The sequence below is a fragment of the Salmo salar genome, chromosome ssa22, assembly GCF_905237065.1.
Source record: "Salmo salar chromosome ssa22, Ssal_v3.1, whole genome shotgun sequence".
Taxonomy (NCBI): Eukaryota; Metazoa; Chordata; class Actinopteri; order Salmoniformes; family Salmonidae; genus Salmo; species Salmo salar.
Window position 1 is genome coordinate 59,595,103 of NC_059463.1, and position 20,711 is coordinate 59,615,813.

Genomic DNA, 20,711 nt, shown 5'->3' on the forward strand with positions numbered 1-20,711 from the left:
ATAAAGCTCAAGGCTAGCTGGCAGACAGGTGGTTAATAAAGCTCAAGGCTAGCTGGCAGACAGGTGGTTAAAGCTCTAGGCTAGCTGGCAGACAGGTGGTTAAAGCTCTAGACTAGCTGGCAGACAGGTGGTTAATAAAGCTCAAGGCTAGCTGGCAGACAGGTGGTTAATAAAGCTCTAGGCTAGCTGGCAGACAGGTGGTTAATAAAGCTCAAGGCTAGCTGGCAGACAGGTGGTTAATAAAGCTCTAGGCTAGCTGGCAGACAGGTGGTTAATAAAGCTCAAGGCTAGCTGGCAGACAGGTGGTTAAAGCTCTAGGCTAGCTGGCAGACAGGTGGTTAAAGCTCAAGGCTAGCTGGCAGACAGGTGGTTAATAAAGCTCAAGGCTAGCTGGCAGACAGGTGGTTAATAAAGCTCAAGGCTAGCTGGCAGACAGGTGGTTAATAAAGCTCAAGGCTAGCTGGCAGACAGGTGGTTAATAAAGCTCTAGGCTAGCTGGCAGACAGGTGGTTAATAAAGCTCAAGGCTAGCTGGCAGACAGGTGGTTAATAAAGCTCAAGGCTAGCTGGCAGACAGGTGGTTAATAAAGCTCAAGGCTAGCTGGCAGACAGGTGGTTAAAGCTCTAGACTAGCTGGCAGACAGGTGGTTAAAGCTCTAGACTAGCTGGCAGACAGGTGGTTAATAAAGCTCAAGGCTAGCTGGCAGACAGGTGGTTAATAAAGCTCTAGGCTAGCTGGCAGACAGGTGGTTAAAGCTCTAGGCTAGCTGGCAGACAGGTGGTATAAAGCTCTAGGCTAGCTGGCAGACAGGTGGTTAATAAAGCTCAAGGCTAGCTGGCAGACAGGTGGTTAATAAAGCTCTAGGCTAGCTGGCAGACAGGTGGATAAAGCTCTAGGCTAGCTGGCAGACAGGTGGTTAATAAAGCTCAAGGCTAGCTGGCAGACAGGTGGTTAATAAAGCTCTAGGCTATCTGGCAGACAGGTGGTTAAAGCTCTAGGCTAGCTGGCAGACAGGTGGTTAATAAAGCTCAAGGCTAGCTGGCAGACAGGTGGTTAATAAAGCTCAAGGCTAGCTGGCAGACAGGTGGTTAATAAAGCTCTAGGCTAGCTGGCAGACAGGTGGTATAAAGCTCAAGGCTAGCTGGCAGACAGGTGGTTAAAGCTCAAGGCTAGCTGGCAGACAGGTGTCTGTAATTCTGCTCCAATTTCAAACAGATTAAGGTAGTTGGCCCAGATACGGAGTGTGTCGTACGACAGAGAGATGAAGGGAGAGAGAAAGTGGAGATGGGGGAGAGAGCGCTGAGAGGGAGACAGAGTGCCCGGCCCCTCCATCCATCCATCGCTCTCCTCCCTCAATCTCTCTGCTCCGCCTCCCTCCCGCCTCCCATCTCTCTCCGCCTCCCATCTCTCTCCGCCTCCCATCTCTCCTCCATCCACTCCTCCGCCTCCCTCTCTCCCTCTCCTCCGCCTCCCTCCCTCCCTCTGCTCCGCCTCCCTCCCTCTCCTCTCCTCTCCCTCTCCTCTCCTCCGCCTCCCTCCCTCCGTCTCCTCCGCCTCCCTCCCTCCCTCTCCTCCGCCTCCCTCCCTCCGCCTCCCTCCCTCCCTCTCCTCCCCTCCTCCCTCCCTCTCCTCCGCCTCTCTCCCTCTCTCTCCTCCGCCTCCCTCCCTCTCTCTCCTCTGCCTCCCTCCCTCCTCTCCTCCGCCTCCATCCATCTCTCTATCCCTCCCTCCATCTCCCTATCCCTCCCTCCATCTCCCTATCCCTCCCTCCATCTCCCTATCCCTCCCTCCATCTCCCTATCCCTCCCTCCATCTCCTCTCCTCATCCTCTCCTCCAGCCCCTCCTCCGTAGACCACTGTCGCCTGGTAACAGACCCAGCCAGACTGCTATTTCTAGGAAGCAGGTCGCTCCTCCGGTTGCTCTCTCCCTGTCCTTTTAAAAATCAGAGAGAGTTGCTCATTTCATTTTTTCACACAATCATAAAACCCAATTCTGACATGTAAATGAAGACGGTGTTTCAGGACCAGCCGTAGAGAGATGGCTCAGAACACATGTCGTTGTGTTAGTCTAACCATCCACTCCCTGGTTCGATAAAGTCACGAGGTTTCAGTGGATGAAGGCCTTTGAAAATGCTAGAAAAACATTTAGGGTTGCAGAAGAGATTCAGAGAAGAGTAGTCAATAGTGATTTGTTCATTTTTAAGGAATTATTCTGATGTGTAATAAAGCGAATCGTTTTTCGTCAGAGAAATAAAGAGAGTTCTTTACTGAACCGATAATAAACGGTTTGACTCCCATGTTCTACTGCTATGAAGGTAGAGCTGGACTTCACTAACTTTATGTGTGTCAGAAAGATGGTTAATGACCTCCTTAAAGTTACTGTGTGTGTGTGTGTGTGTGTGTGTGTGTGTGTGTGTGTGTGTGTGTGTGTGTGTGTGCGCGTCTGACCTCCTCAAAGTCGTCGCTGCACCAGAGGGGGATGGGCGTGCCCCAATAGCGGTTCCTGGAAACGGCCCAATCACGCGCATCCCTCAGCCAGTTACCAAAACGACGCTCCCGCACAAACTCAGGAACCCTGGGAGGAGAGGAGTGAGTCAGCGAGAGAAGCGGGGAGAGAGAGAGACGAGAGACAGGAGGGGTGAGAGAGAACCACTGTTAGCTTGATGGAGAATCAGATCAATGATAAACAAAACATAAGCCCCAAATGGCACCCTATTCCCTACATATTATATAGCGCGCCCTATTCAGGACCCAGACAGACCGGGGATACGAGGTCCGGACGAGGTCCAGGCAGACCGGGGAGACGAGATCTGGGGAGACCGGGGAGACGAGGCCCGGACAGACCGGACAGACGAGGCCCGGACAGACGAGGCCCGGACAGACGAGGCCCGGACAGACGAGGTCCGGACAGACGAGGTCCGGACAGACGAGGTCCGGACAGACGAGGTCCGGACAGACGAGGCCCGGGGTAACCGGACAGACGAGGCCCGGACAGACGAGGTCCGGACAGACCGGGGAGACGAGGTCCGGACAGACCGGGGAGACGAGGTCCGGACAGACGAGGTTCCGGGGAGAGACGAGGTTCCGGGGAGACGAGGTCCGGGGAGACGAGGTCCAGGCAGACCGGGGAGACGAGGTCCGGGGAGAGACGAGGTCCGGACAGACCGGGGAGACGAGGTCCGGACAGACCGGGGAGACGAGGTCCAGACAGACCGGGGAGACGAGGTCCGGACAGACCGGGGAGACGAGGTCCGGGGAGAGACGAGGTCTGGGGAGACCGGGGAGACGAGGTCCGGACAGACCGGGGAGACGAGGTCCGGACAGACGAGGTCCGGGGAGAGACGAGGTCTGGGGAAACCGGGGAGACGAGGTCCGGACAGACCGGGGAGACGAGGTTCCGGGGAGACGAGGTCCGGGGAGACGAGGTCCAGACAGACCGGGGAGACGAGGTCCGGGGGGAGACGAGGTCCAGACAGACCGGGGAGACGAGGTCCGGGGGAGACGAGGTCCAGACAGACCGGGGAGACGAGGTCCGGGGAGACGAGGTCCGGAGACAGACGAGGTCCGGGAGACGAGGTCCGGGGAGACGAGGTCCGGGGAGAGACGAGGTTATCCTGTATCAGAATGAGAAAAAAAAACATTCCTCTAGACAGACATCAGGTTATACAAGACTGCCTTATGTAATATAATTGAACAAGTCTGTCAGCCAGGGATGGGAAGACCCAACATAATTTCAGTGATTTAACAGAAGAGCCAAAACTAGAACGACTACCACTGAAACTAGCAGGCAACAGCAGCAACATGTCATTATCCATCTGGCCTCTATTAGATATCTCTAGTTGGCTAAACTGGTCTGATCTGGTCTGATCTGAACTGGTCTGAACTGGTCTGATCTGAACTGGTCCTATCTGCTCTGATCTGGTCTGATCTGAACTGGTCTGATGAGGTCATCTTTCACCTGGGGAGCGGACTGGCCTGAACTCAACCAAAAAAAGGCCAACAGAACGGCTGGAAATCCCATGAAGATGTTATTATCTTCTCATATCTTCTCTGTATCTCTGGGTCTCATTCCTACATGGCCATTTTGTACTATGAATGAACAGTTCATTTCAGTACACAGTAGAAAAATGCGAGAAAAAAAAAAGAGCGATAAAGAAATGTGATGGGACTGACTCCATTTCACTGAACTACATTTTTCCATGACTGACACAACATGGCCGACATCCTGACAAGTAACACAACTAACAATCCCCTTGTGTCCCAATCATATGCTTTTAAATCTGTGTTGGGGTAGTGCACACGTCAGGGAAAAAGGACTGGAGAATTGGGACCAAGGACTCATTAACACTATGACCTGACATAATCTCAGTGATTAAATATAAAGCTTGTTGCTTTACATATTAGGAAAGACTAAGACAGAAACTAGAACAGAGTCGCATTGACTATATCCAGCTGGCCTCTAGTACATTTTCTAAATAAACCCAGATGCATTTTCTTCTTCAAGGTTAAAAGCTCCCCCCCCCCCCCCCGTCCTGGTTAAAAGCTCCCCCCGTCCTGGTTAAAAGCTCCCCCCGTCCTGGTTAAAAGCTCCCCCGTCCTGGTTAAAAGCAGCCCCCCCGTCCTGGTTAAAAGCTCCCCCGTCCTGGTTAAAAGCTCCCCCCGTCCTGGTTAAAAGCTCCCCCGTCCAGGTTAAAAACTCCCCCTCGTCCAGGTTAAAAGCTCCCCCCGTCCAGGTTAAAAGCTCCCCCCCTCGTCCAGGTTAAAAGCACCCCCCTCGTCCAGGTTAAAAGCTCCCCCTCGTCCAGGTTAAAAGCTCCCCCCCCCGGTTAAAACCCCCCGTCTCAGGTTAAAAACTCCCCGTCCAGGTTAACCTCTTGACGGTCGCCTAGGATAGGGGGCGCCACAGCGCATTTTGAAATAAAATTGTGCCCATTTTAAACGGCCTACTACTCAAACTCAGAAGCTAGGATATGCATATAATTAATACTTGTGGATAGAAAACACCATAAAGTTTCTAAAACTGTTTGAATGGTGTCTGTGAGTATAACAGAACTCATATGGCAGTCAAAACCCCGAGACAGATCGAAACAGGAAGTGGAATTCTGAATTGCGGACTCAACTTCATCACGTTGCCTATTAATCACACCGTGAGCTATGGTTCATTGAGCACTTCCGATTGCTTCCACTAGATGTCCCCAGTCTTTACAAAGTGATTTGAGTCTCCTACTGTGAAAACTGACAGAATGAGAGTCTGTGGAACGTGGTCACACGGAGAGGGCCATCACCATTATGAGGCCGGCGCCCCTGGCTACCCTCCCCTTTCGAAACGTTTATTAAGACAATGCAATCGTCCCCCTTTAATCTTATTGGAGCTCTGGTTGAAAAAGGCCCTAAAGATTTATGTTATACAACGTTTGACATGTTTGAACGAACCTAAATAAGAAAAAAATGCATTTTGTTGAAAGAGTAGCCCCGCGCACGTCGGAACTTTTGGTGCAGCCTTCAGAACGCGCTAAAAACAACAAGCTAATGGAACATAAAGGATGAACGTTTTCGAACGAAAATACATTTGTTGTGGACCTGGGATTCCTGGAAGTGCCTAAGGATGAAGATAATCAAAGGTAAGGGATTATTGACAATAGTATACAAGACTAGATTTGATATGCGATTGTTCCAAGATGGCGCTGACCTGTATTGCTAGCCTATTGTTCTGAGTATCGCATCCCCTTTTATCGCAAAGTGTGATTACCCAGTATAGTTATTTTTAAATCTGACATTACAGGTGGTTTCAAGAGATATTCATCTATAAATCTTAGAATGACAATATTACATTTTAAAAATGTTTTCGAATAGTAATTTAGTAAATTGTAGCGCTGTTTCATCGGATGCATTTGAGGGAAAATAGTCAACATTACGCACCGATGTAAAATGCTGTTTTTATATATAAATATGAACTTTATCGAACAAAAGAATGCATGTATTGTGTAACATGATGTCCTAGGAGTGTCATCTGATGAAGATTGTCAAAGGTTAGTGCTGCATTTAGCTGTTTTTTGGTTATTTGTGATGCATGTGGTTGGTCGGAAAATGGCTATGTGGCTACTTTTACGATATACTCCTCTAACATAATCTAATGTTTTGCTTTTGCTGTAAAGCCTTTTTGAAATCGGACAACGTGGTTCGATTCAGGAGAGGTGTATTTTTTTGTTATGCTAATGGTGATAGGATTTTTCGCTGGATGTCCGTCCCGCCGCACAGGGGTTAAAAGCCCCCCCCCCGTCCAAGTTAAAACCCCCCTTCCAGGCATCTTCTCCCTCTTTCTCTCCTTTTTCCTTGTGTGAGTCCCAAATGGCACCCTATTCCCTGTATAGTGCCCTACTGTTAACCAGGCCCAGGTTAAATCTAGTGCACTACTGTTGACCAGGCCCAGGTTAAACCTAGTGCACTATAAAGGGACTAGTGTACCATTTGGGACAGAAGCGTTCTGTTTTTGGGACAAGCCGCTCCCATCTCAGCCACAGGAGAATACGTCCCTGTAAATGGCATCAGGTTCCTCTAGTAGTCCAATGAGTTCAACAATTCCCATTTGTGAGAAGCATTTCTATTTAAAAAAAATCTATGGAATTATTTCTCCCCATTACCACCCTCTCTAGCCATCCTAAATGGACAATTTACAGTGTGCTGCTGTCCTGTGCTGCTGTCCTGTGCTGCTGTCCTGTGCTGCTGTCCTGTGCGGCCTCGTGCTAGATAAAGGAACGGAGGTATCAAACCTCTACAGAGACCCAAATTACCCAGAGCAACACGGCCGCAGAGCAACACGGCCGCAGAGCAACACGACCGCAGAGCTGGCACATTTCCCTGCAGGGTGTATAGTCCAATACAGATGTACCAAGTCTGGTTCTAAAAATAACATTAATTAGCTCGATAATAAAAATAAAATAAAAAATGTAACCCTACATTCTGTGAGAAAAAAAAGACTGAATTTCCACCCATCAACTCCAAAACAAAAAGTCAGACCAAAATACGGTGCTATGAAATGTAATTTACATCATATAGAACTTCAAATAATTCAAGAATTAAGGATTTAAATTAAATGCAGAGCAGGTGGACATCAGGACACTAGCTATAATCAACAGCCCACCAACACAGAACCCAAAACAAGGAGAAACAGTGATGTACTGGGCTGTCCACACCACCGCCTGGTATAGAGGTCCTGGACGACAGGGGGTCCGGCCCCAGTGATGTACTGGGCTGTCCACACCACCGCCTGGTATAGAGGTCCTGGACGGCAGGGGGTCCGGCCCCAGTGATGTACTGGGCTGTCCACACCAACGCCTGGTATAGAGGTCCTGGACGGCAGGGGGTCCGGCCCCAGTGGTGTACTGGGCTGTCCACACCACCGCCTGGTATAGAGGTCCTGGACGGCAGGGGGTCCGGCCCCAGTGATGTACTGGGCTGTCCACACCACCGCCTGGTATAGAGGTCCTGGACGGCAGGGGGTCCGGCCCCAGTGGTGTACTGGGCTGTCCACACCACCGCCTGGTATAGAGGTCCTGGACGGCAGGGGGTTCGGCCCCAGTGATGTACTGGGCTGTCCACACCACCGCCTGGTATAGAGTACCTGGATGGCAGGGGGTCCGGCCCCAGGGGTGTACTGGGCTGTCCACACCACCGCCTGGTATAGAGGTCCTGGACGGCAGGGGGTCCAGCCCCAGTGGTGTACTGGGCTGTCCACACCACCGCCTGGTATAGAGTACCTGGATGGCAGGGGGTCCGGCCCCAGGGGTGTACTGGGCTGTCCACACCACTGCCTGGTATAGAGGACCTGGATGGCAGGGGGTCCGGCCCCAGTGATGTACTGGGCTGTCCACACCACCGCCTGGTATAGAGGTCCTGGATGGCAGGGGGTCCGGCCCCAGTGGTGTACTGGGCTGTCCACACCACCGCCTGGTATAGAGGTCCTGGATGGCAGGGGGTCCGGCCCCAGTGATGTACTGGGCTGTCCACACCACCGCCTGGTATAGAGGTCCTGGACGGCAGGGGGTCCGGCCCCAGTGATGTACTGGGCTGTCCACACCACCGCCTGGTATAGAGGTCCTGGACGGCAGGGGGTCCGGCCCCAGTGATGTACTGGGCTGTCCACACCACCGCCTGGTATAGAGGTCCTGGACGGCAGGGGGTCCCGGCCCCAGTGATGTACTGGGCTGTCCACACCACCGCCTGGTATAGAGGTCCTGGACGGCAGGGGGTCCGGCCCCAGTGATGTACTGGGCTGTCCACACCACCGCCTGGTATAGAGGTCCTGGACGGCAGGGGGTCTGGCCCCAGTGATGTACTGGGCTGTCCACACCACCGCCTGGTATAGAGGTCCTGGACGGCAGGGGGTTCGGCCCCAGTGGTGTACTGGGCTGTCCACACCACCGCCTGGTATAGAGGTCCTGGACGGCAGGGGGTCCGGCCCCAGTGATGTACTGGGCTGTCCACACCACCGCCTGGTATAGAGGTCCTGGACGGCAGGGGGTCCGGCCCCAGTGATGTACTGGGCTGTCCACACCACCGCCTGGTATAGAGGTCCTGGACGGCAGGGGGTCCGGCCCCAGTGATGTACTGGGCTGTCCACACCACCGCCTGGTATAGAGGTCCTGGACGGCAGGGGGTCCGGCCCCAGTGATGTACTGGGCTGTCCACACCACCGCCTGGTATAGAGGTCCTGGACGGCAGGGGGGTCCGGCCCCAGTGATGTACTGGGCTGTCCACACCACCGCCTGGTATAGAGGTCCTGGACGGCAGGGGTCCGGCCCCAGTGATGTACTGGGCTGTCCACACCACCGCCTGGTATAGAGGTCCTGGACGGCAGGGGGGTCCGGCCCCAGTGGTGTACTGGGCTGTCCACACCACCGCCTGGTATAGAGGTCCTGGACGGCAGGGGGTCCGGCCCCAGTGATGTACTGGGCTGTCCACACCACCGCCTGGTATAGAGGTCCTGGACGGCAGGGGGTCCGGCCCCAGTGGTGTACTGGGCTGTCCACACCACCGCCTGGTATAGAGGTCCTGGACGGCAGGGGTCCGGCCCCAGTGATGTACTGGGCTGTCCACACCACCGCCTGGTATAGAGGTCCTGGACGGCAGGGGGTCCGGCCCCAGTGATGTACTGGGCTGTCCACACCACCGCCTGGTATAGAGGTCCTGGACGGCAGGGGGTCCGGCCCCAGTGATGTACTGGGCTGTCCACACCACCGCCTGGTATAGAGGTCCTGGACGGCAGGGGTCCGGCCCCAGTGATGTACTGGGCTGTCCACACCACCGCCTGGTATAGAGGACCTGGACGGCAGGGGGTCCGGCCCCAGGGGTGTACTGGGCTGTCCACACCACCGCCTGGTATAGAGGTCCTGGACGGCAGGGGGTCCGGCCCCAGTGATGTACTGGGCTGTCCACACCACCGCCTGGTATAGAGGTCCTGGACGGCAGGGGGTCCGGCCCCAGTGATGTACTGGGCTGTCCACACCACCGCCTGGTATAGAGGTCCTGGACGGCAGGGGGTCCGGCCCCAGTGATGTACTGGGCTGTCCACACCACCGCCTGGTATAGAGGTCCTGGACGGCAGGGGGTCCGGCCCCAGTGATGTACTGGGCTGTCCACACCACCTTCTGTAGCGCCTTGCGGTCGGATGCCAATCAGTTGCCATAACAAGCAGTGATGCAGCCAGTCAAGATGCTCTCAATGGTGCAGCTGTAGAACGCTGGGGATTTGAGGGCCCCGTGCCAAAATCTTCTTGATTAGAGGAGAGGAGAAGAGGCGCCACCTCACAAAGAACCAGAACAATCTTCAGTACGGATTCCTGCTGTGTAGTTGAGAATATGTCATGATATTTAGGGTTTGGCATGACAGTGTAGATTGGGGGGTTTGGCATGACAGTGTAGATTGGGGGGTTTGGCATGACAGTGTAGATTGGGGGGTTTGGCATGACAGTGTAGATTGGGGGGGTTTGGCATGACAGTGTAGATTGGGGGGTTTGGCATGACAGTGTAGATTAAGGGGTTTGGCATGACAGTGTAGATTGGGGGGTTTGGCATGACAGTGTAGATTGGGGGGTTTGGCATGACAGTGTAGATTGGGGGGTTTGGCATGACAGTGTAGATTGGGGGGTTTGGCATGACAGTGTAGATTGGGGGGGTTTGGCATGACAGTGTAGATTGGGGGTTTGGCATGACAGTGTAGATTGGGGGGGTTTGGCATGACAGTGTAGATTGGGGGGGTTTGGCATGACAGTGTAGATTGGGGGGGTTTGGCATGACAGTGTAGATTAAGGGGGTTTGGCATGACAGTGTAGATTGGGGGGGTTTGGCATGACAGTGTAGATTAAGGGGTTTGGCATGACAGTGTAGATTGGGGGGTTTGGCATGACAGTGTAGATTGAGGGGTTTGGCATGACAGTGTAGATTGGGGGGTTTGGCATGACAGTGTAGATTAAGGGGTTTGGCATGACAGTATAGATTGGGGGGTTTGGCATGACAGTGTAGATTAAGGGGTTTGGCATGACAGTGTAGATTGGGGGGTTTGGCATGACAGTGTAGATTGGGGGTTTGGCATGACAGTGTAGATTGGGGGGTTTGGCATGACAGTGTAGATTGGGGGGTTTGGCATGACAGTGTAGATTGAGTGGTTTGGCATGACAGTGTAGCTTGAGGGGTTTGGCATGACAGTGTAGATTGGGGGGGTTTGGCATGACAGTGTAGATTGAGGGGGTTTGGCATGACAGTGTAGATTGAGGGGTTTGGCATGACATAGCCAAATGTTTACGACATCAGCATCACACACACACACACACACACACACACACACACACGCACACACACACGCACACACACACACACACACACACACACACACACACTTGCCCCCGGTGATGCATTGTGCAGGCCGCACCACCCTCTGGAGAGCCTTGGGGTTGTGGGCGGTGCAGTAGCCGTACCAGGCGGTGATACAGCCCGACAGGATGCTCTCGATTGTGCATCTGTAAAAGTTTGTCAGGGTTTTGGGTGACGAGCCAAATTTCTTCAGCCTCCTGAGGTTCTTCACCACACTGTCTGTGTGGGTGGACCATTTCAGTTTGTCCGTGATGTGTACGCCGAGGAACTTAAAAAAAACTTTCCACCTTCTCCACTGCTGTCCCGTCGATGTGGATGGGGGGGTGCTCCCTTTGCTGTGTCCTGAAGTCCACGATCATCTCCTTTGTTTTGTTGACTTTGAATGAGAGGTTGTTTTCCTGACACCACACTCCGAGGGCCCTCACCACCTCCCTATAGGCCGCCTCATCGTTGTTGGTAATCAAGCCTACTACTGTTGTGTCGTCTGCAAACTTGATGATTGAGTTGGAGGCGTGCATGGCCACTCAGTCATGGGTGAACAGGGAGTACAGGAGGGGGCTGAAAACACACCCTTGTGGGGCCCCAGTGTTGAGGATCAGCAGAGTGGAGATGTAGTTACCTACCCTCACCACTTGGGGGCAGCCCGTCAGGAAGTCCAGGAACCAGTTGCACAGGGTGGTGTTGAGACCCAGGGCCTCCAGCTTAATGATGAGCTTGGAGGGTACTATGGTGTTGAAGGCTGAGCTGTAGTCAATGAACAGAATTCTTACATAGGTATTCCTCGTCTAGATGGGATAGGGCAGTGTGCAGTGTGATGGCGACTGCGTCGTCTGTGGACCTGTTGGGCAGCATGTAAACTGAAGTGGGTCTAGGGTGGCTGGTAAGGTGGAGGTGATATGATCCTTGACTAGTCTCTCAAAGCACTTCATGATGACAGAAGTGAGTGCTACGGGGCGATAGTTATTTAGTTCAGTTACCTTCGCTTTCTTGGGTACAGGAATAATGGTGGACATCTTGAAGCAAGTGGGGACAGCAGACTGGGATAGGGAGAGATTGAATATGTCTGTAAACACACCAGTCAGCTGGTCTGCACATGCTCTGAGGACGCGGCTAGGGATGCCGTCTGGAGCGACAGCCTTGCGAGGGTTAACACGTTTAAATGTTTTACTCACGTTAGCTATGGAGAAGGAGAGCGTGGGGGGTGCAGTCCTTGTTAGCGAGCCGCGACGGTGGCACTGTATTATCCTCAAAGCGGGCAAAGAAGGTGTTTAGTTTGTCTGGGTGACGGTGTCAGCGACGCGGCTGATTTTCCCTTTGTAATCCGTGATTGACTGTGGACCCTGCCACATACATCTCGTGTCTGAGCCGTTGAATTGCGACTCCACTCCGCATTTTGCTTGTTTGATTGCCTTTGCGGAGGGAATAACTACACTGTTTATATTCAGTCATATTCCCAGACCTCTTTCCGTGGTTAAATGTGGTGGTTCGCGCTTTCAGTTTTGCGCAAATGCTGCCATCTATCCACGGTTTCTGGTCAGGGTAGGTTTTAATAGTCACAGTGGGTACAACATCTCCTATACACTTCCTTATAAAAACTCACTCACCGAGTCAGCGTATAGATCGATGTTTTTCCTCTGAGGCTGACCGGAACATATCCCAGTCCGCGTGATCAAAACAACCTTGAAGCGTGGATTCCGATTGGTCAGACCAGCGTTGAATGGTTCTAGTCACTGGTACATCCTGTTTGAGTTCCTGCCTATAAGACGGTAGGAGGAAGATGGAGTTGCGGTCGGATTTGCCGAAGGGAGTGCGGGGGAGGGCTTTGTATGCATCACGGAAGTTAGAGTAGCAGTGGTCGAGTGTATTACCCCCGGCGCATAGTGCAATCAATATGCTGATAGAATTTAGGTAGCCTTGTTCTCAAATTTGCTTTGTTCAAATCCCCAGCTAAAATAAATGCAGCCACAAGGATATGTGGTTTCCAGTTTACATAGAGTCCAGTGAACTTCCTTGAGGGCCGTCTTGGTGTCTGCTTGAGGGGGAATGTACACAGCTGTGACGATAACTGACAAGAATTCGCTTGTGAGGTAAAATGGCCGACATTTGAGGGTAAGGAATTCTAGGTCGGGTGAGCAGGAGGACTTGAGTTCCTGTATGTTGTTATGATTACACCATGAGTCGTTAATAATAAAACATACGACCCCGCCATTCCTCTTCCCAGAGAGGTGTTTATCTTTGTCGGTGCGATGCATGGAGAAGCCCGGTGGCTGAACCGATTCCGACAACATATCCCGAGAGAGCCATGTTTCCGTGAAACGGAGAATGTTACAATCTCTGATGTCTCTCTGGAAGGCAATCCTTGCTCTAATTTCGTCTACCTTGTTGCCCAGAGACTGGACATTGGCGAGTAGTATACTCGAAAGCAGTGGGCGATGTGCACGTTTACGGAGCCTGACCAGGAGGCCGCTCCGTCTGCCGCGCCGTTGTTTTGGGTCGACAACTGGAATTAGATCCAATGTCCTGGGTGGTGGTACGGACAGAGGATCCTCTTCGGGAAAGTCGTATTCCTGGTCGTAATGTTGGTAAGTTGACGTCGCTCTTATATCCAATAGCATAAGGGTAACAATGTAAGAAACAATACAGAAAAAAACCGAAATACTGCATAGTTTCCTAAGGACTCGAAGCGAGGCGGACATCTCTGTCGGCGCCATCTTGTAGTAGATAACAGGTCTTAACAGTGGGAGTTGGATGTACGGTAGGACAGAAGTAAAGAGGATATTAGATCTTGTAACAGGTCTCAGCAGTGGGAGTTGGATGTATACGGTAGGACAGAAGTAAAAAGGATATTAGATCTTGTAACAGATCTTACCAGTAGCATTTGTCATTGTTTTCCAGCAGCTTCTCCACCATGTGTTCCACCCTAATAAACCAGCTGGGAACAGCCTTGTAGATCAGAGGAGTGTCAGATCTGCAGGATACAAACATATATTAACACACACACACACACACACACACACACACACACACCTACTCATTCAAGTTTTTTTTTTTTTTACTATTTACTACACTGTAGAATAATAGTGAACACATCAACACTATGAAATAAAACATATGTAATCAAGTAGTAATCAAAAAGTGTAAAAAAAAAAGTCATAATATATTTTCTATTTGAGATTCTTCAAAGTAGCCTCCCGTTTGCCTTGATGACAGCTTTGCACACTCTTGGCATTCTCTCAACCAGCTTCAACTGGAATGTTTTTTCCAACAGTCTTGAAAGAGCTCCCACATATTCTGAGCACGTGTTGCCTGCTTCTTCACTCTGGGGTCCAACTCATCCCAAACCATCTCAATTGGTTTGAGGTCGGGTGATTGTGGAGGCCAAATTTGGACCAAAGGACCAATTTCCACCAGTCGAATGTCCATTGCTCGTGTTTCTTGGCCTAAACAAGTCTCTTCTTCTTATTGGTGTCCTTTAGTAGTGGTTTCTTTGCAGCATTTCAACCATGAAGGCCTGATTCACGCAGTCTCCTCTGAACAGTTGATGTTGAGATGTGTCTGTTACTTGAACTCTGAAGCATTTATTTGGGCTGCAATCTGAGATGCAGTTAACTCTAATGAACTTATCCTCTGCAGCAGAGGAAACTCTGGGTCTTCCTTTCCTGTGGCGGTCCTCATGAGAGCCAGTTTCATCATAGCGCTTCATGGTTTTTGCGACTGAACTTGAAGAAACTTTCAAAGTAGTTGACATTTCCTGGATTGACTGACCATCATGTCTTAAAGTAATGATGGACTGTTGTTTCTCTTTGCTTATTTGAGGTGTTCCTGCCATAATATGGACTTGGTCTTTAACCAAATAGGGCTATCTTCTGTATACCACCCCAACCTCGTCACAACGCAACTGATTGGGCTCAAACGCATTAAGAAGGAAATAAATTCCACAAATTAACTTTTAAGAAGGAACACCTGTTAATTGAAATGCATTCCAGGTGACTACCTCATGAAGCTGGTTGAGAGAATGCCAAGAGTGTGCAAAGCTGTCATCAAGGCAAACGGGAGGCTACTTTGAAGAATCTCAATAAAAATATATATATTTTGATTTGTTTAACACTTTTCTGGTTACTACATGATTCCATATGTGTTATTTCATAGTTTTGATGTCTTCACTGTTATTCTACAATGTAGAAAATAGTAAAAATAAAGAAAAACCCTGGAATGAGTAGGTGTGTCCAAACTTTTGACTGGTAATATATATATATATATATATATATATATATATATATATATATATATATATATATATATATATATATATATATATATATATATAATTAAAAATAAATAAATGTAAAATATACTAATACTATACTAATAAATCAGCTGGGAACAGCCTTGTAGATCAGAGGAGTGTCAGACAGAGGGTGAGGAGAGAGAAGGGAGAGAGAGGAGGAGAGAGAAGAAAGCGAGGAGAGGAAGTGGGTGGAAGAGGAAGGGAAGAGGAAGGGAAGAGGAAGAAAGGAGAGCGAGGCAGAGGAGAGGAAGTGGAAGAGGAAGTGGAAGAGGAGAGGGAGAGGAGAGGGCAGAGGGAGAGGAAGTGGAAGAGGAAGTGGAAGAGGAGAGGGAGAGTCGAGCTTCTCTTCATACTCTTTAACGCTACAGGAACGCTACCACTGTCCGTAGGTCAGTGGGAAGGCCATCAGACAGACCTACTAGGAAGTGTTTTGTTGGAGTTACTAGGAAGACTGACCTCCAACAGAAAGGGTAGCTATGCTTGAAAGTGCTGCTGTTGACCAGACGACCCTGTTCCTTCAGCCATTTGATGATGTTCTTGTCAGCATCCTACAGGAGAGGACAGACATATCCCAGAATACAGTTCAGTACCAGCTGACAGAGAGACAGGAGAGGAGACATATCCCAGAATACAGTTCAGTACCAGCTGGCAGAGAGATAGGAGAGGGGAAAACACTGTGAGAGGAGATATATCCCAGAATACAGTTCAGTACCAGCTGACAGAGAGACAGGAGAGGGGAAAACACTGTGAGAGGAGACAGACATATCCCAGAATACAGTTCAGTACCAGCTGACAGAGAGACAGGAGAGGGGAAAACACTGTGAGAGGAGACAGACATATCCCAGAATACAGTTCAGTACCAGCTGACAGAGAGACAGGAAAACACTGTGAGAGGAGACAGACATATCCCAGAATACAGTTCAGTACCAGCTGACAGAGAGACAGGAGAGGGGAAAACACTGTGAGAGGAGACATATCCCAGAATACAGTTCAGTACCAGCTGACAGAGAGACAGGAGAGGGGAAAACACTGTGAGAGGAGACATATCCCAGAATACAGTTCAGTACCAGCTGACAGAGAGACAGGAGAGGAGACAGACATATCCCAGAATACAGTTCAGTACCAGCTGACAGAGAGATAGGAGAGGAGACAGACATATCCCAGAATACAGTTCAGTACCAGCTGACAGAGAGACAGGAGAGGAGACAGACATATCCCAGAATACAGTTCAGTACCAGCTGACAGAGAGATAGGAGAGGAGACAGACATATCCCAGAATACAGTTCAGTACCAGCTGACAGAGAGACAGGAGAGGAGACAGACATATCCCAGAATACAGTTCAGTACCAGCTGACAGAGAGATAGGAGAGGAGACATATCCCAGAATACAGTTCAGTACCAGCTGACAGAGAGATGAGAGGAGACAGACATATCCCAGAATACAGTTCAGTACCAGCTGACAGAGAGATAGGAGAGGAGACAGACATATCCCAGAATACAGTTCAGTACCAGCTGACAGAGAGATAGGAGAGGAGACATATCCCAGAATACAGTTCAGTACAAGCTGACAGAGAGACAGGAGAGGAGACAGACATATCCCAGAATACAGTTCAGTACCAGCTGACAGAGAGATAGGAGAGGAGACATATCCCAGAATACAGTTCAGTACCAGCTGACAGAGAGATAGGAGACAGACATATCCCAGAATACAGTTCAGTACCAGCTGACAGAGAGACAGGAGAGGAGACATATCCCAGAATACAGTTCAGTACCAGCTGACAGAGAGATAGGAGACAGACATATCCCAGAATACAGTTCAGTACCAGCTGACAGAGAGACAGGAGAGGAGACATATCCCAGAATACAGTTCAGTACCAGCTGACAGAGAGATAGGAGAGGAGACAGACATATCCCAGAATACAGTTCAGTACCAGCTGACAGAGAGACAGACATATCCCAGAATACAGTTCAGTACCAGCTGACAGAGAGACAGGAGAGGAGACATATCCCAGAATACAGTTCAGTACCAGCTGACAGAGAGATAGGAGAGGAGACAGACATATCCCAGAATATAGTTCAGTACCATCTGACAGAGAGACAGACATATCCCAGAATACAGTTCAGTACCAGCTGACAGAGAGACAGACATATCCCAGAATACAGTTCAGTACCAGCTGACAGAGAGACAGGAGAGGAGACAGAGTGTTTGAGGAGGAGGAGGAGGAGGAAGGTTTAACTGCTCTCCTTTACACTTTGTTTAGTATAGTAAATCAAACCAGCAATTACTCTGTTAGGTAATACCATTTTTCACACTTTCATTTCTGTTCCTTTTTACTTTCCATTTCCCAGCAGCCCTAAAGCTGCTCATATATTATCCAGGCTTGTCTTGCTTTTACAAATGATCTTTCTAAAAACAGGAGAACGGATTGATTCAGTTTAGTGGAAACGGGTCAAATGTGTGTTTGTGTGTCCAGTGTGTCAATGTCCAGCGTGAGTGTCCAGCGAGTGTGTGTGTGTATGTCCAGTGTCCAGTGCCCGTGTCCAGTGTGTGTCAATGTCCAGTGTGTGTGTGTCCAGTGTCCATTAGTGTCCAGCGTGTGTCCAGTTTGTGAATGTCCATGTGTGTGTCCAGTGTGTCCATGTGTGTGTCCATGTGTGTGTCCATGTGTGTGTCCAGTGTGTACTTCCTGGCAGCAGACTGGAAGTGCATGGTCCTTCCTGTCTGATACATAATTGATTTAGGGAGTCTTCTCTTAACCTCCAAAGTATGTGTGTGTGTGTGTATGTGTATATATATATATATATATATATATATATATATATATATATATATATATATATATATATATATATATGTGTGTGTGTGTGTGTGTGTGTGTGTGTGTGTGTGTGTGTGTATATATATATATATGTGTGTGTGTGTGTGTGTGTAGTGTGTTTCTTAACCTCCAAAATCAACGCCGCCTGGGACAACGCTAGGCGGTGCATCAACTATCTATCTGGGTCCTTCAGACGGGTTAACCCCTAAATGACTTTCTCTGCCTCCAGGTTAGAGAAATGGGCCAGTAAATCGAAGGGTTGCCAGCTCAAATCCCACGTGGTGCATATCTATTCTAGGGCCCTGCTGCTTTGCCTGGCTGATGTGTTAAACCAGGTGCTAACTTCCTCATAAAGGCACAGCGGTAGCCTCAAGGTTAGAGAAGCAGGCCAGTAAATCGAAGGGTTGCCAGTTCAAATCCCAGGTGGTGATGAAAACCATGACATCAAATGTTGTGTGTTCTCTTAAAAACTATTTAGGTCAAACTACCAATTCCCCCCAAAAATTGAGTTTTTAATAACGTTTTTATTATTTCTGGCATTTAAAACTGATGGTTAGTTAAAATCCACTTTTAAACTATTTCTGTCGTCATATCAAGGCAACCAAAGAACTACAGCACGGCTGAGGGGAAACCAGCACCAGCTGTGATTCGACCAATCAGAGAGCACGGCTGAGGGGGAACCAGCACCAGCTGTGATTCGACCAATCAGAGAGCACGGCTGAGGGGAAACCAGCACCAGCTGTGATTCGACCAATCAGAGAGCACGGCTGAGGGGGAACCAGCACCAGCTGTGATTTGACCAATCAGAGAGCACGGCTGAGGGGGAACCAGCACCAGCTGTGATTCGACCAATCAGAGAGCACGGCTGAGGGGGGAACCAGCACCAGCTGTGATTCGACCAATCAGAGAGCACGGCTGAGGGGAGACCAGCACCAGCTGTGATTCGACCAATCAGAGAGCACGGCTGAGGGGCAACCAGCACCAGCTGTGATTCGACCAATCAGAGAGCACGGCTGAGGGGAAACCAGCACCAGCTGTGATTTGACCAATCAGAGAGCACGGCTGAGGGGGAACCAGCACCAGCTGTGATTCGACCAATCAGAGAGCACGGCTGAGGGGAAACCAGCACCAGCTGTGATTTGACCAATCAGAGAGCACGGCTGAGGGGGGACCAGCACCAGCTGTGATTCGACCAATCAGAGAGCACGGCTGAGGGGAGACCAGCACCAGCTGTGATTCGACCAATCAGAGAGCACGGCTGAGGGGAGACCAGCACCAGCTGTGATTCGACCAATCAGAGAGCACGGCTGAGGGGGGACCAGCACCAGCTGTGATTCGACCAATCAGAGAGTAATGAAGCGCTGACAGACAAGCAGGTGTGTTTCCCCCGTCCCTCTACAGGCCTGTGGCTCAGTTGGTAGAGCATGGTGTTTGCAACGCCAGGGTTGTGGGTTCGATTCCCACGGGGGGCCAGTACGAAGGAAAAAAAATGAAAGAAAGAAAAAAAATGTATGAAATGTCTGCATTCACTCCTGTAAGTCGCTCTGGATACGAGCGTCTGCTAAATGACTAAAATGTAAATGTAAAAAATACTGAAACCTCAGTAGGCCCAGTGAAACACTGACCCATGTCAACGGTCCTGTATAATCCCCTGGGACTCCCTGCTACAGCGGTCCTGTATAATCCCCTGCTACAGCGGTCCTGTATAATCCCCTAGGACTCCCTGCTACAGCGGTCCTGTATAATCCCCTGCTACAGCGGTCCTGTATAATCCCCTGCTACAGCGGTCCTGTATAATCCCCTGGGACTCCCTGCTACAGCGGTCCTGTATAATCCCCTGCTACAGCGGTCCTGTATAATCCCCTGCTACAGCGGTCCTGTATAATCCCCTGCTACAGCGGTCCTGTATAATCCCCTGCTACAGCGGTCCTGTATAATCCCCTGGGACTCCCTGCTACAGCGGTCCTGTATAATCCCCTGCTACAGATGTCCTGTATAATCCCCTAGGACTCCCTGCTACAGCGGTCCTGTATAATCCCCTGCTACAGCGGTCCTGTATAATCCCCTGGGACTCCCTGCTACAGCGGTCCTGTATAATCCCCTGGGACTCCCTGCTACAGCGGTCCTGTATAATCCCCTGCGACTCCTGCTACAGCGGTCCTGTATAATCTCCTGCTACAGCGGTCCTGTATAATTTCCTGCTACAGCGGTCCTGTATAATCCCCTGCTACAGCGGTCCTGTATAATCTCCTGCTACAGCGGTCCTGTATAATCCCCTGGGACTCCCTGCTACAGCGGTCCTGTATAATCCCCTGCTACAGCGGTCCTGTATTAATCCCCTGGGACTCCCTGCTACAGCGGTCCTGTATAATCCCCTGCTACAGCGGTCCTGTATAATACCCTGCTACAGCGGTCCTGTATAATCCCCTGCTACAGCGGTCCTGTATAATCCCCTGCGACTCCTGCTACAGCGGTCCTGTATAATCTCCTGCTACAGCGGTCCTGTATAATTTCCTGCTACAGCGGTCCTGTATAATCCCCTGCTACAGCGGTCCTGTATAATCTCCTGCTACAGCGGTCCTGTATAATCCCCTGGGACTCCCTGCTACAGCGGTCCTGTATAATCCCCTGCTACAGCGGTCCTGTATTAATCCCCTGGGACTCCCTGCTACAGCGGTCCTGTATAATCCCCTGCTACAGCGGTCCTGTATAATACCCTGCTACAGCGGTCCTGTA

At 50.5% G+C, this 20,711-nt stretch overlaps 1 protein-coding gene across 2 annotated transcripts in view; it reads right to left on the bottom strand.

Annotated features, from left to right (window-relative positions):
- The window catches only part of iars1 (isoleucyl-tRNA synthetase 1), a 143,586-nt gene that overhangs the window by 79,493 nt on the left and 43,382 nt on the right, over nucleotides 1-20,711 (bottom strand). For both annotated transcript variants that reach the window (XM_045705638.1, XM_045705639.1), the window contains exons 12-14: nucleotides 15,613-15,704; nucleotides 13,738-13,836; nucleotides 2,449-2,575 (exon numbers count right to left, since the gene is read on the bottom strand). In XM_045705638.1, coding sequence (XP_045561594.1) covers nucleotides 2,449-2,575; nucleotides 13,738-13,836; nucleotides 15,613-15,704 — 318 coding nt within the window. The remainder of the gene's footprint in view (nucleotides 1-2,448; nucleotides 2,576-13,737; nucleotides 13,837-15,612; nucleotides 15,705-20,711) is intronic.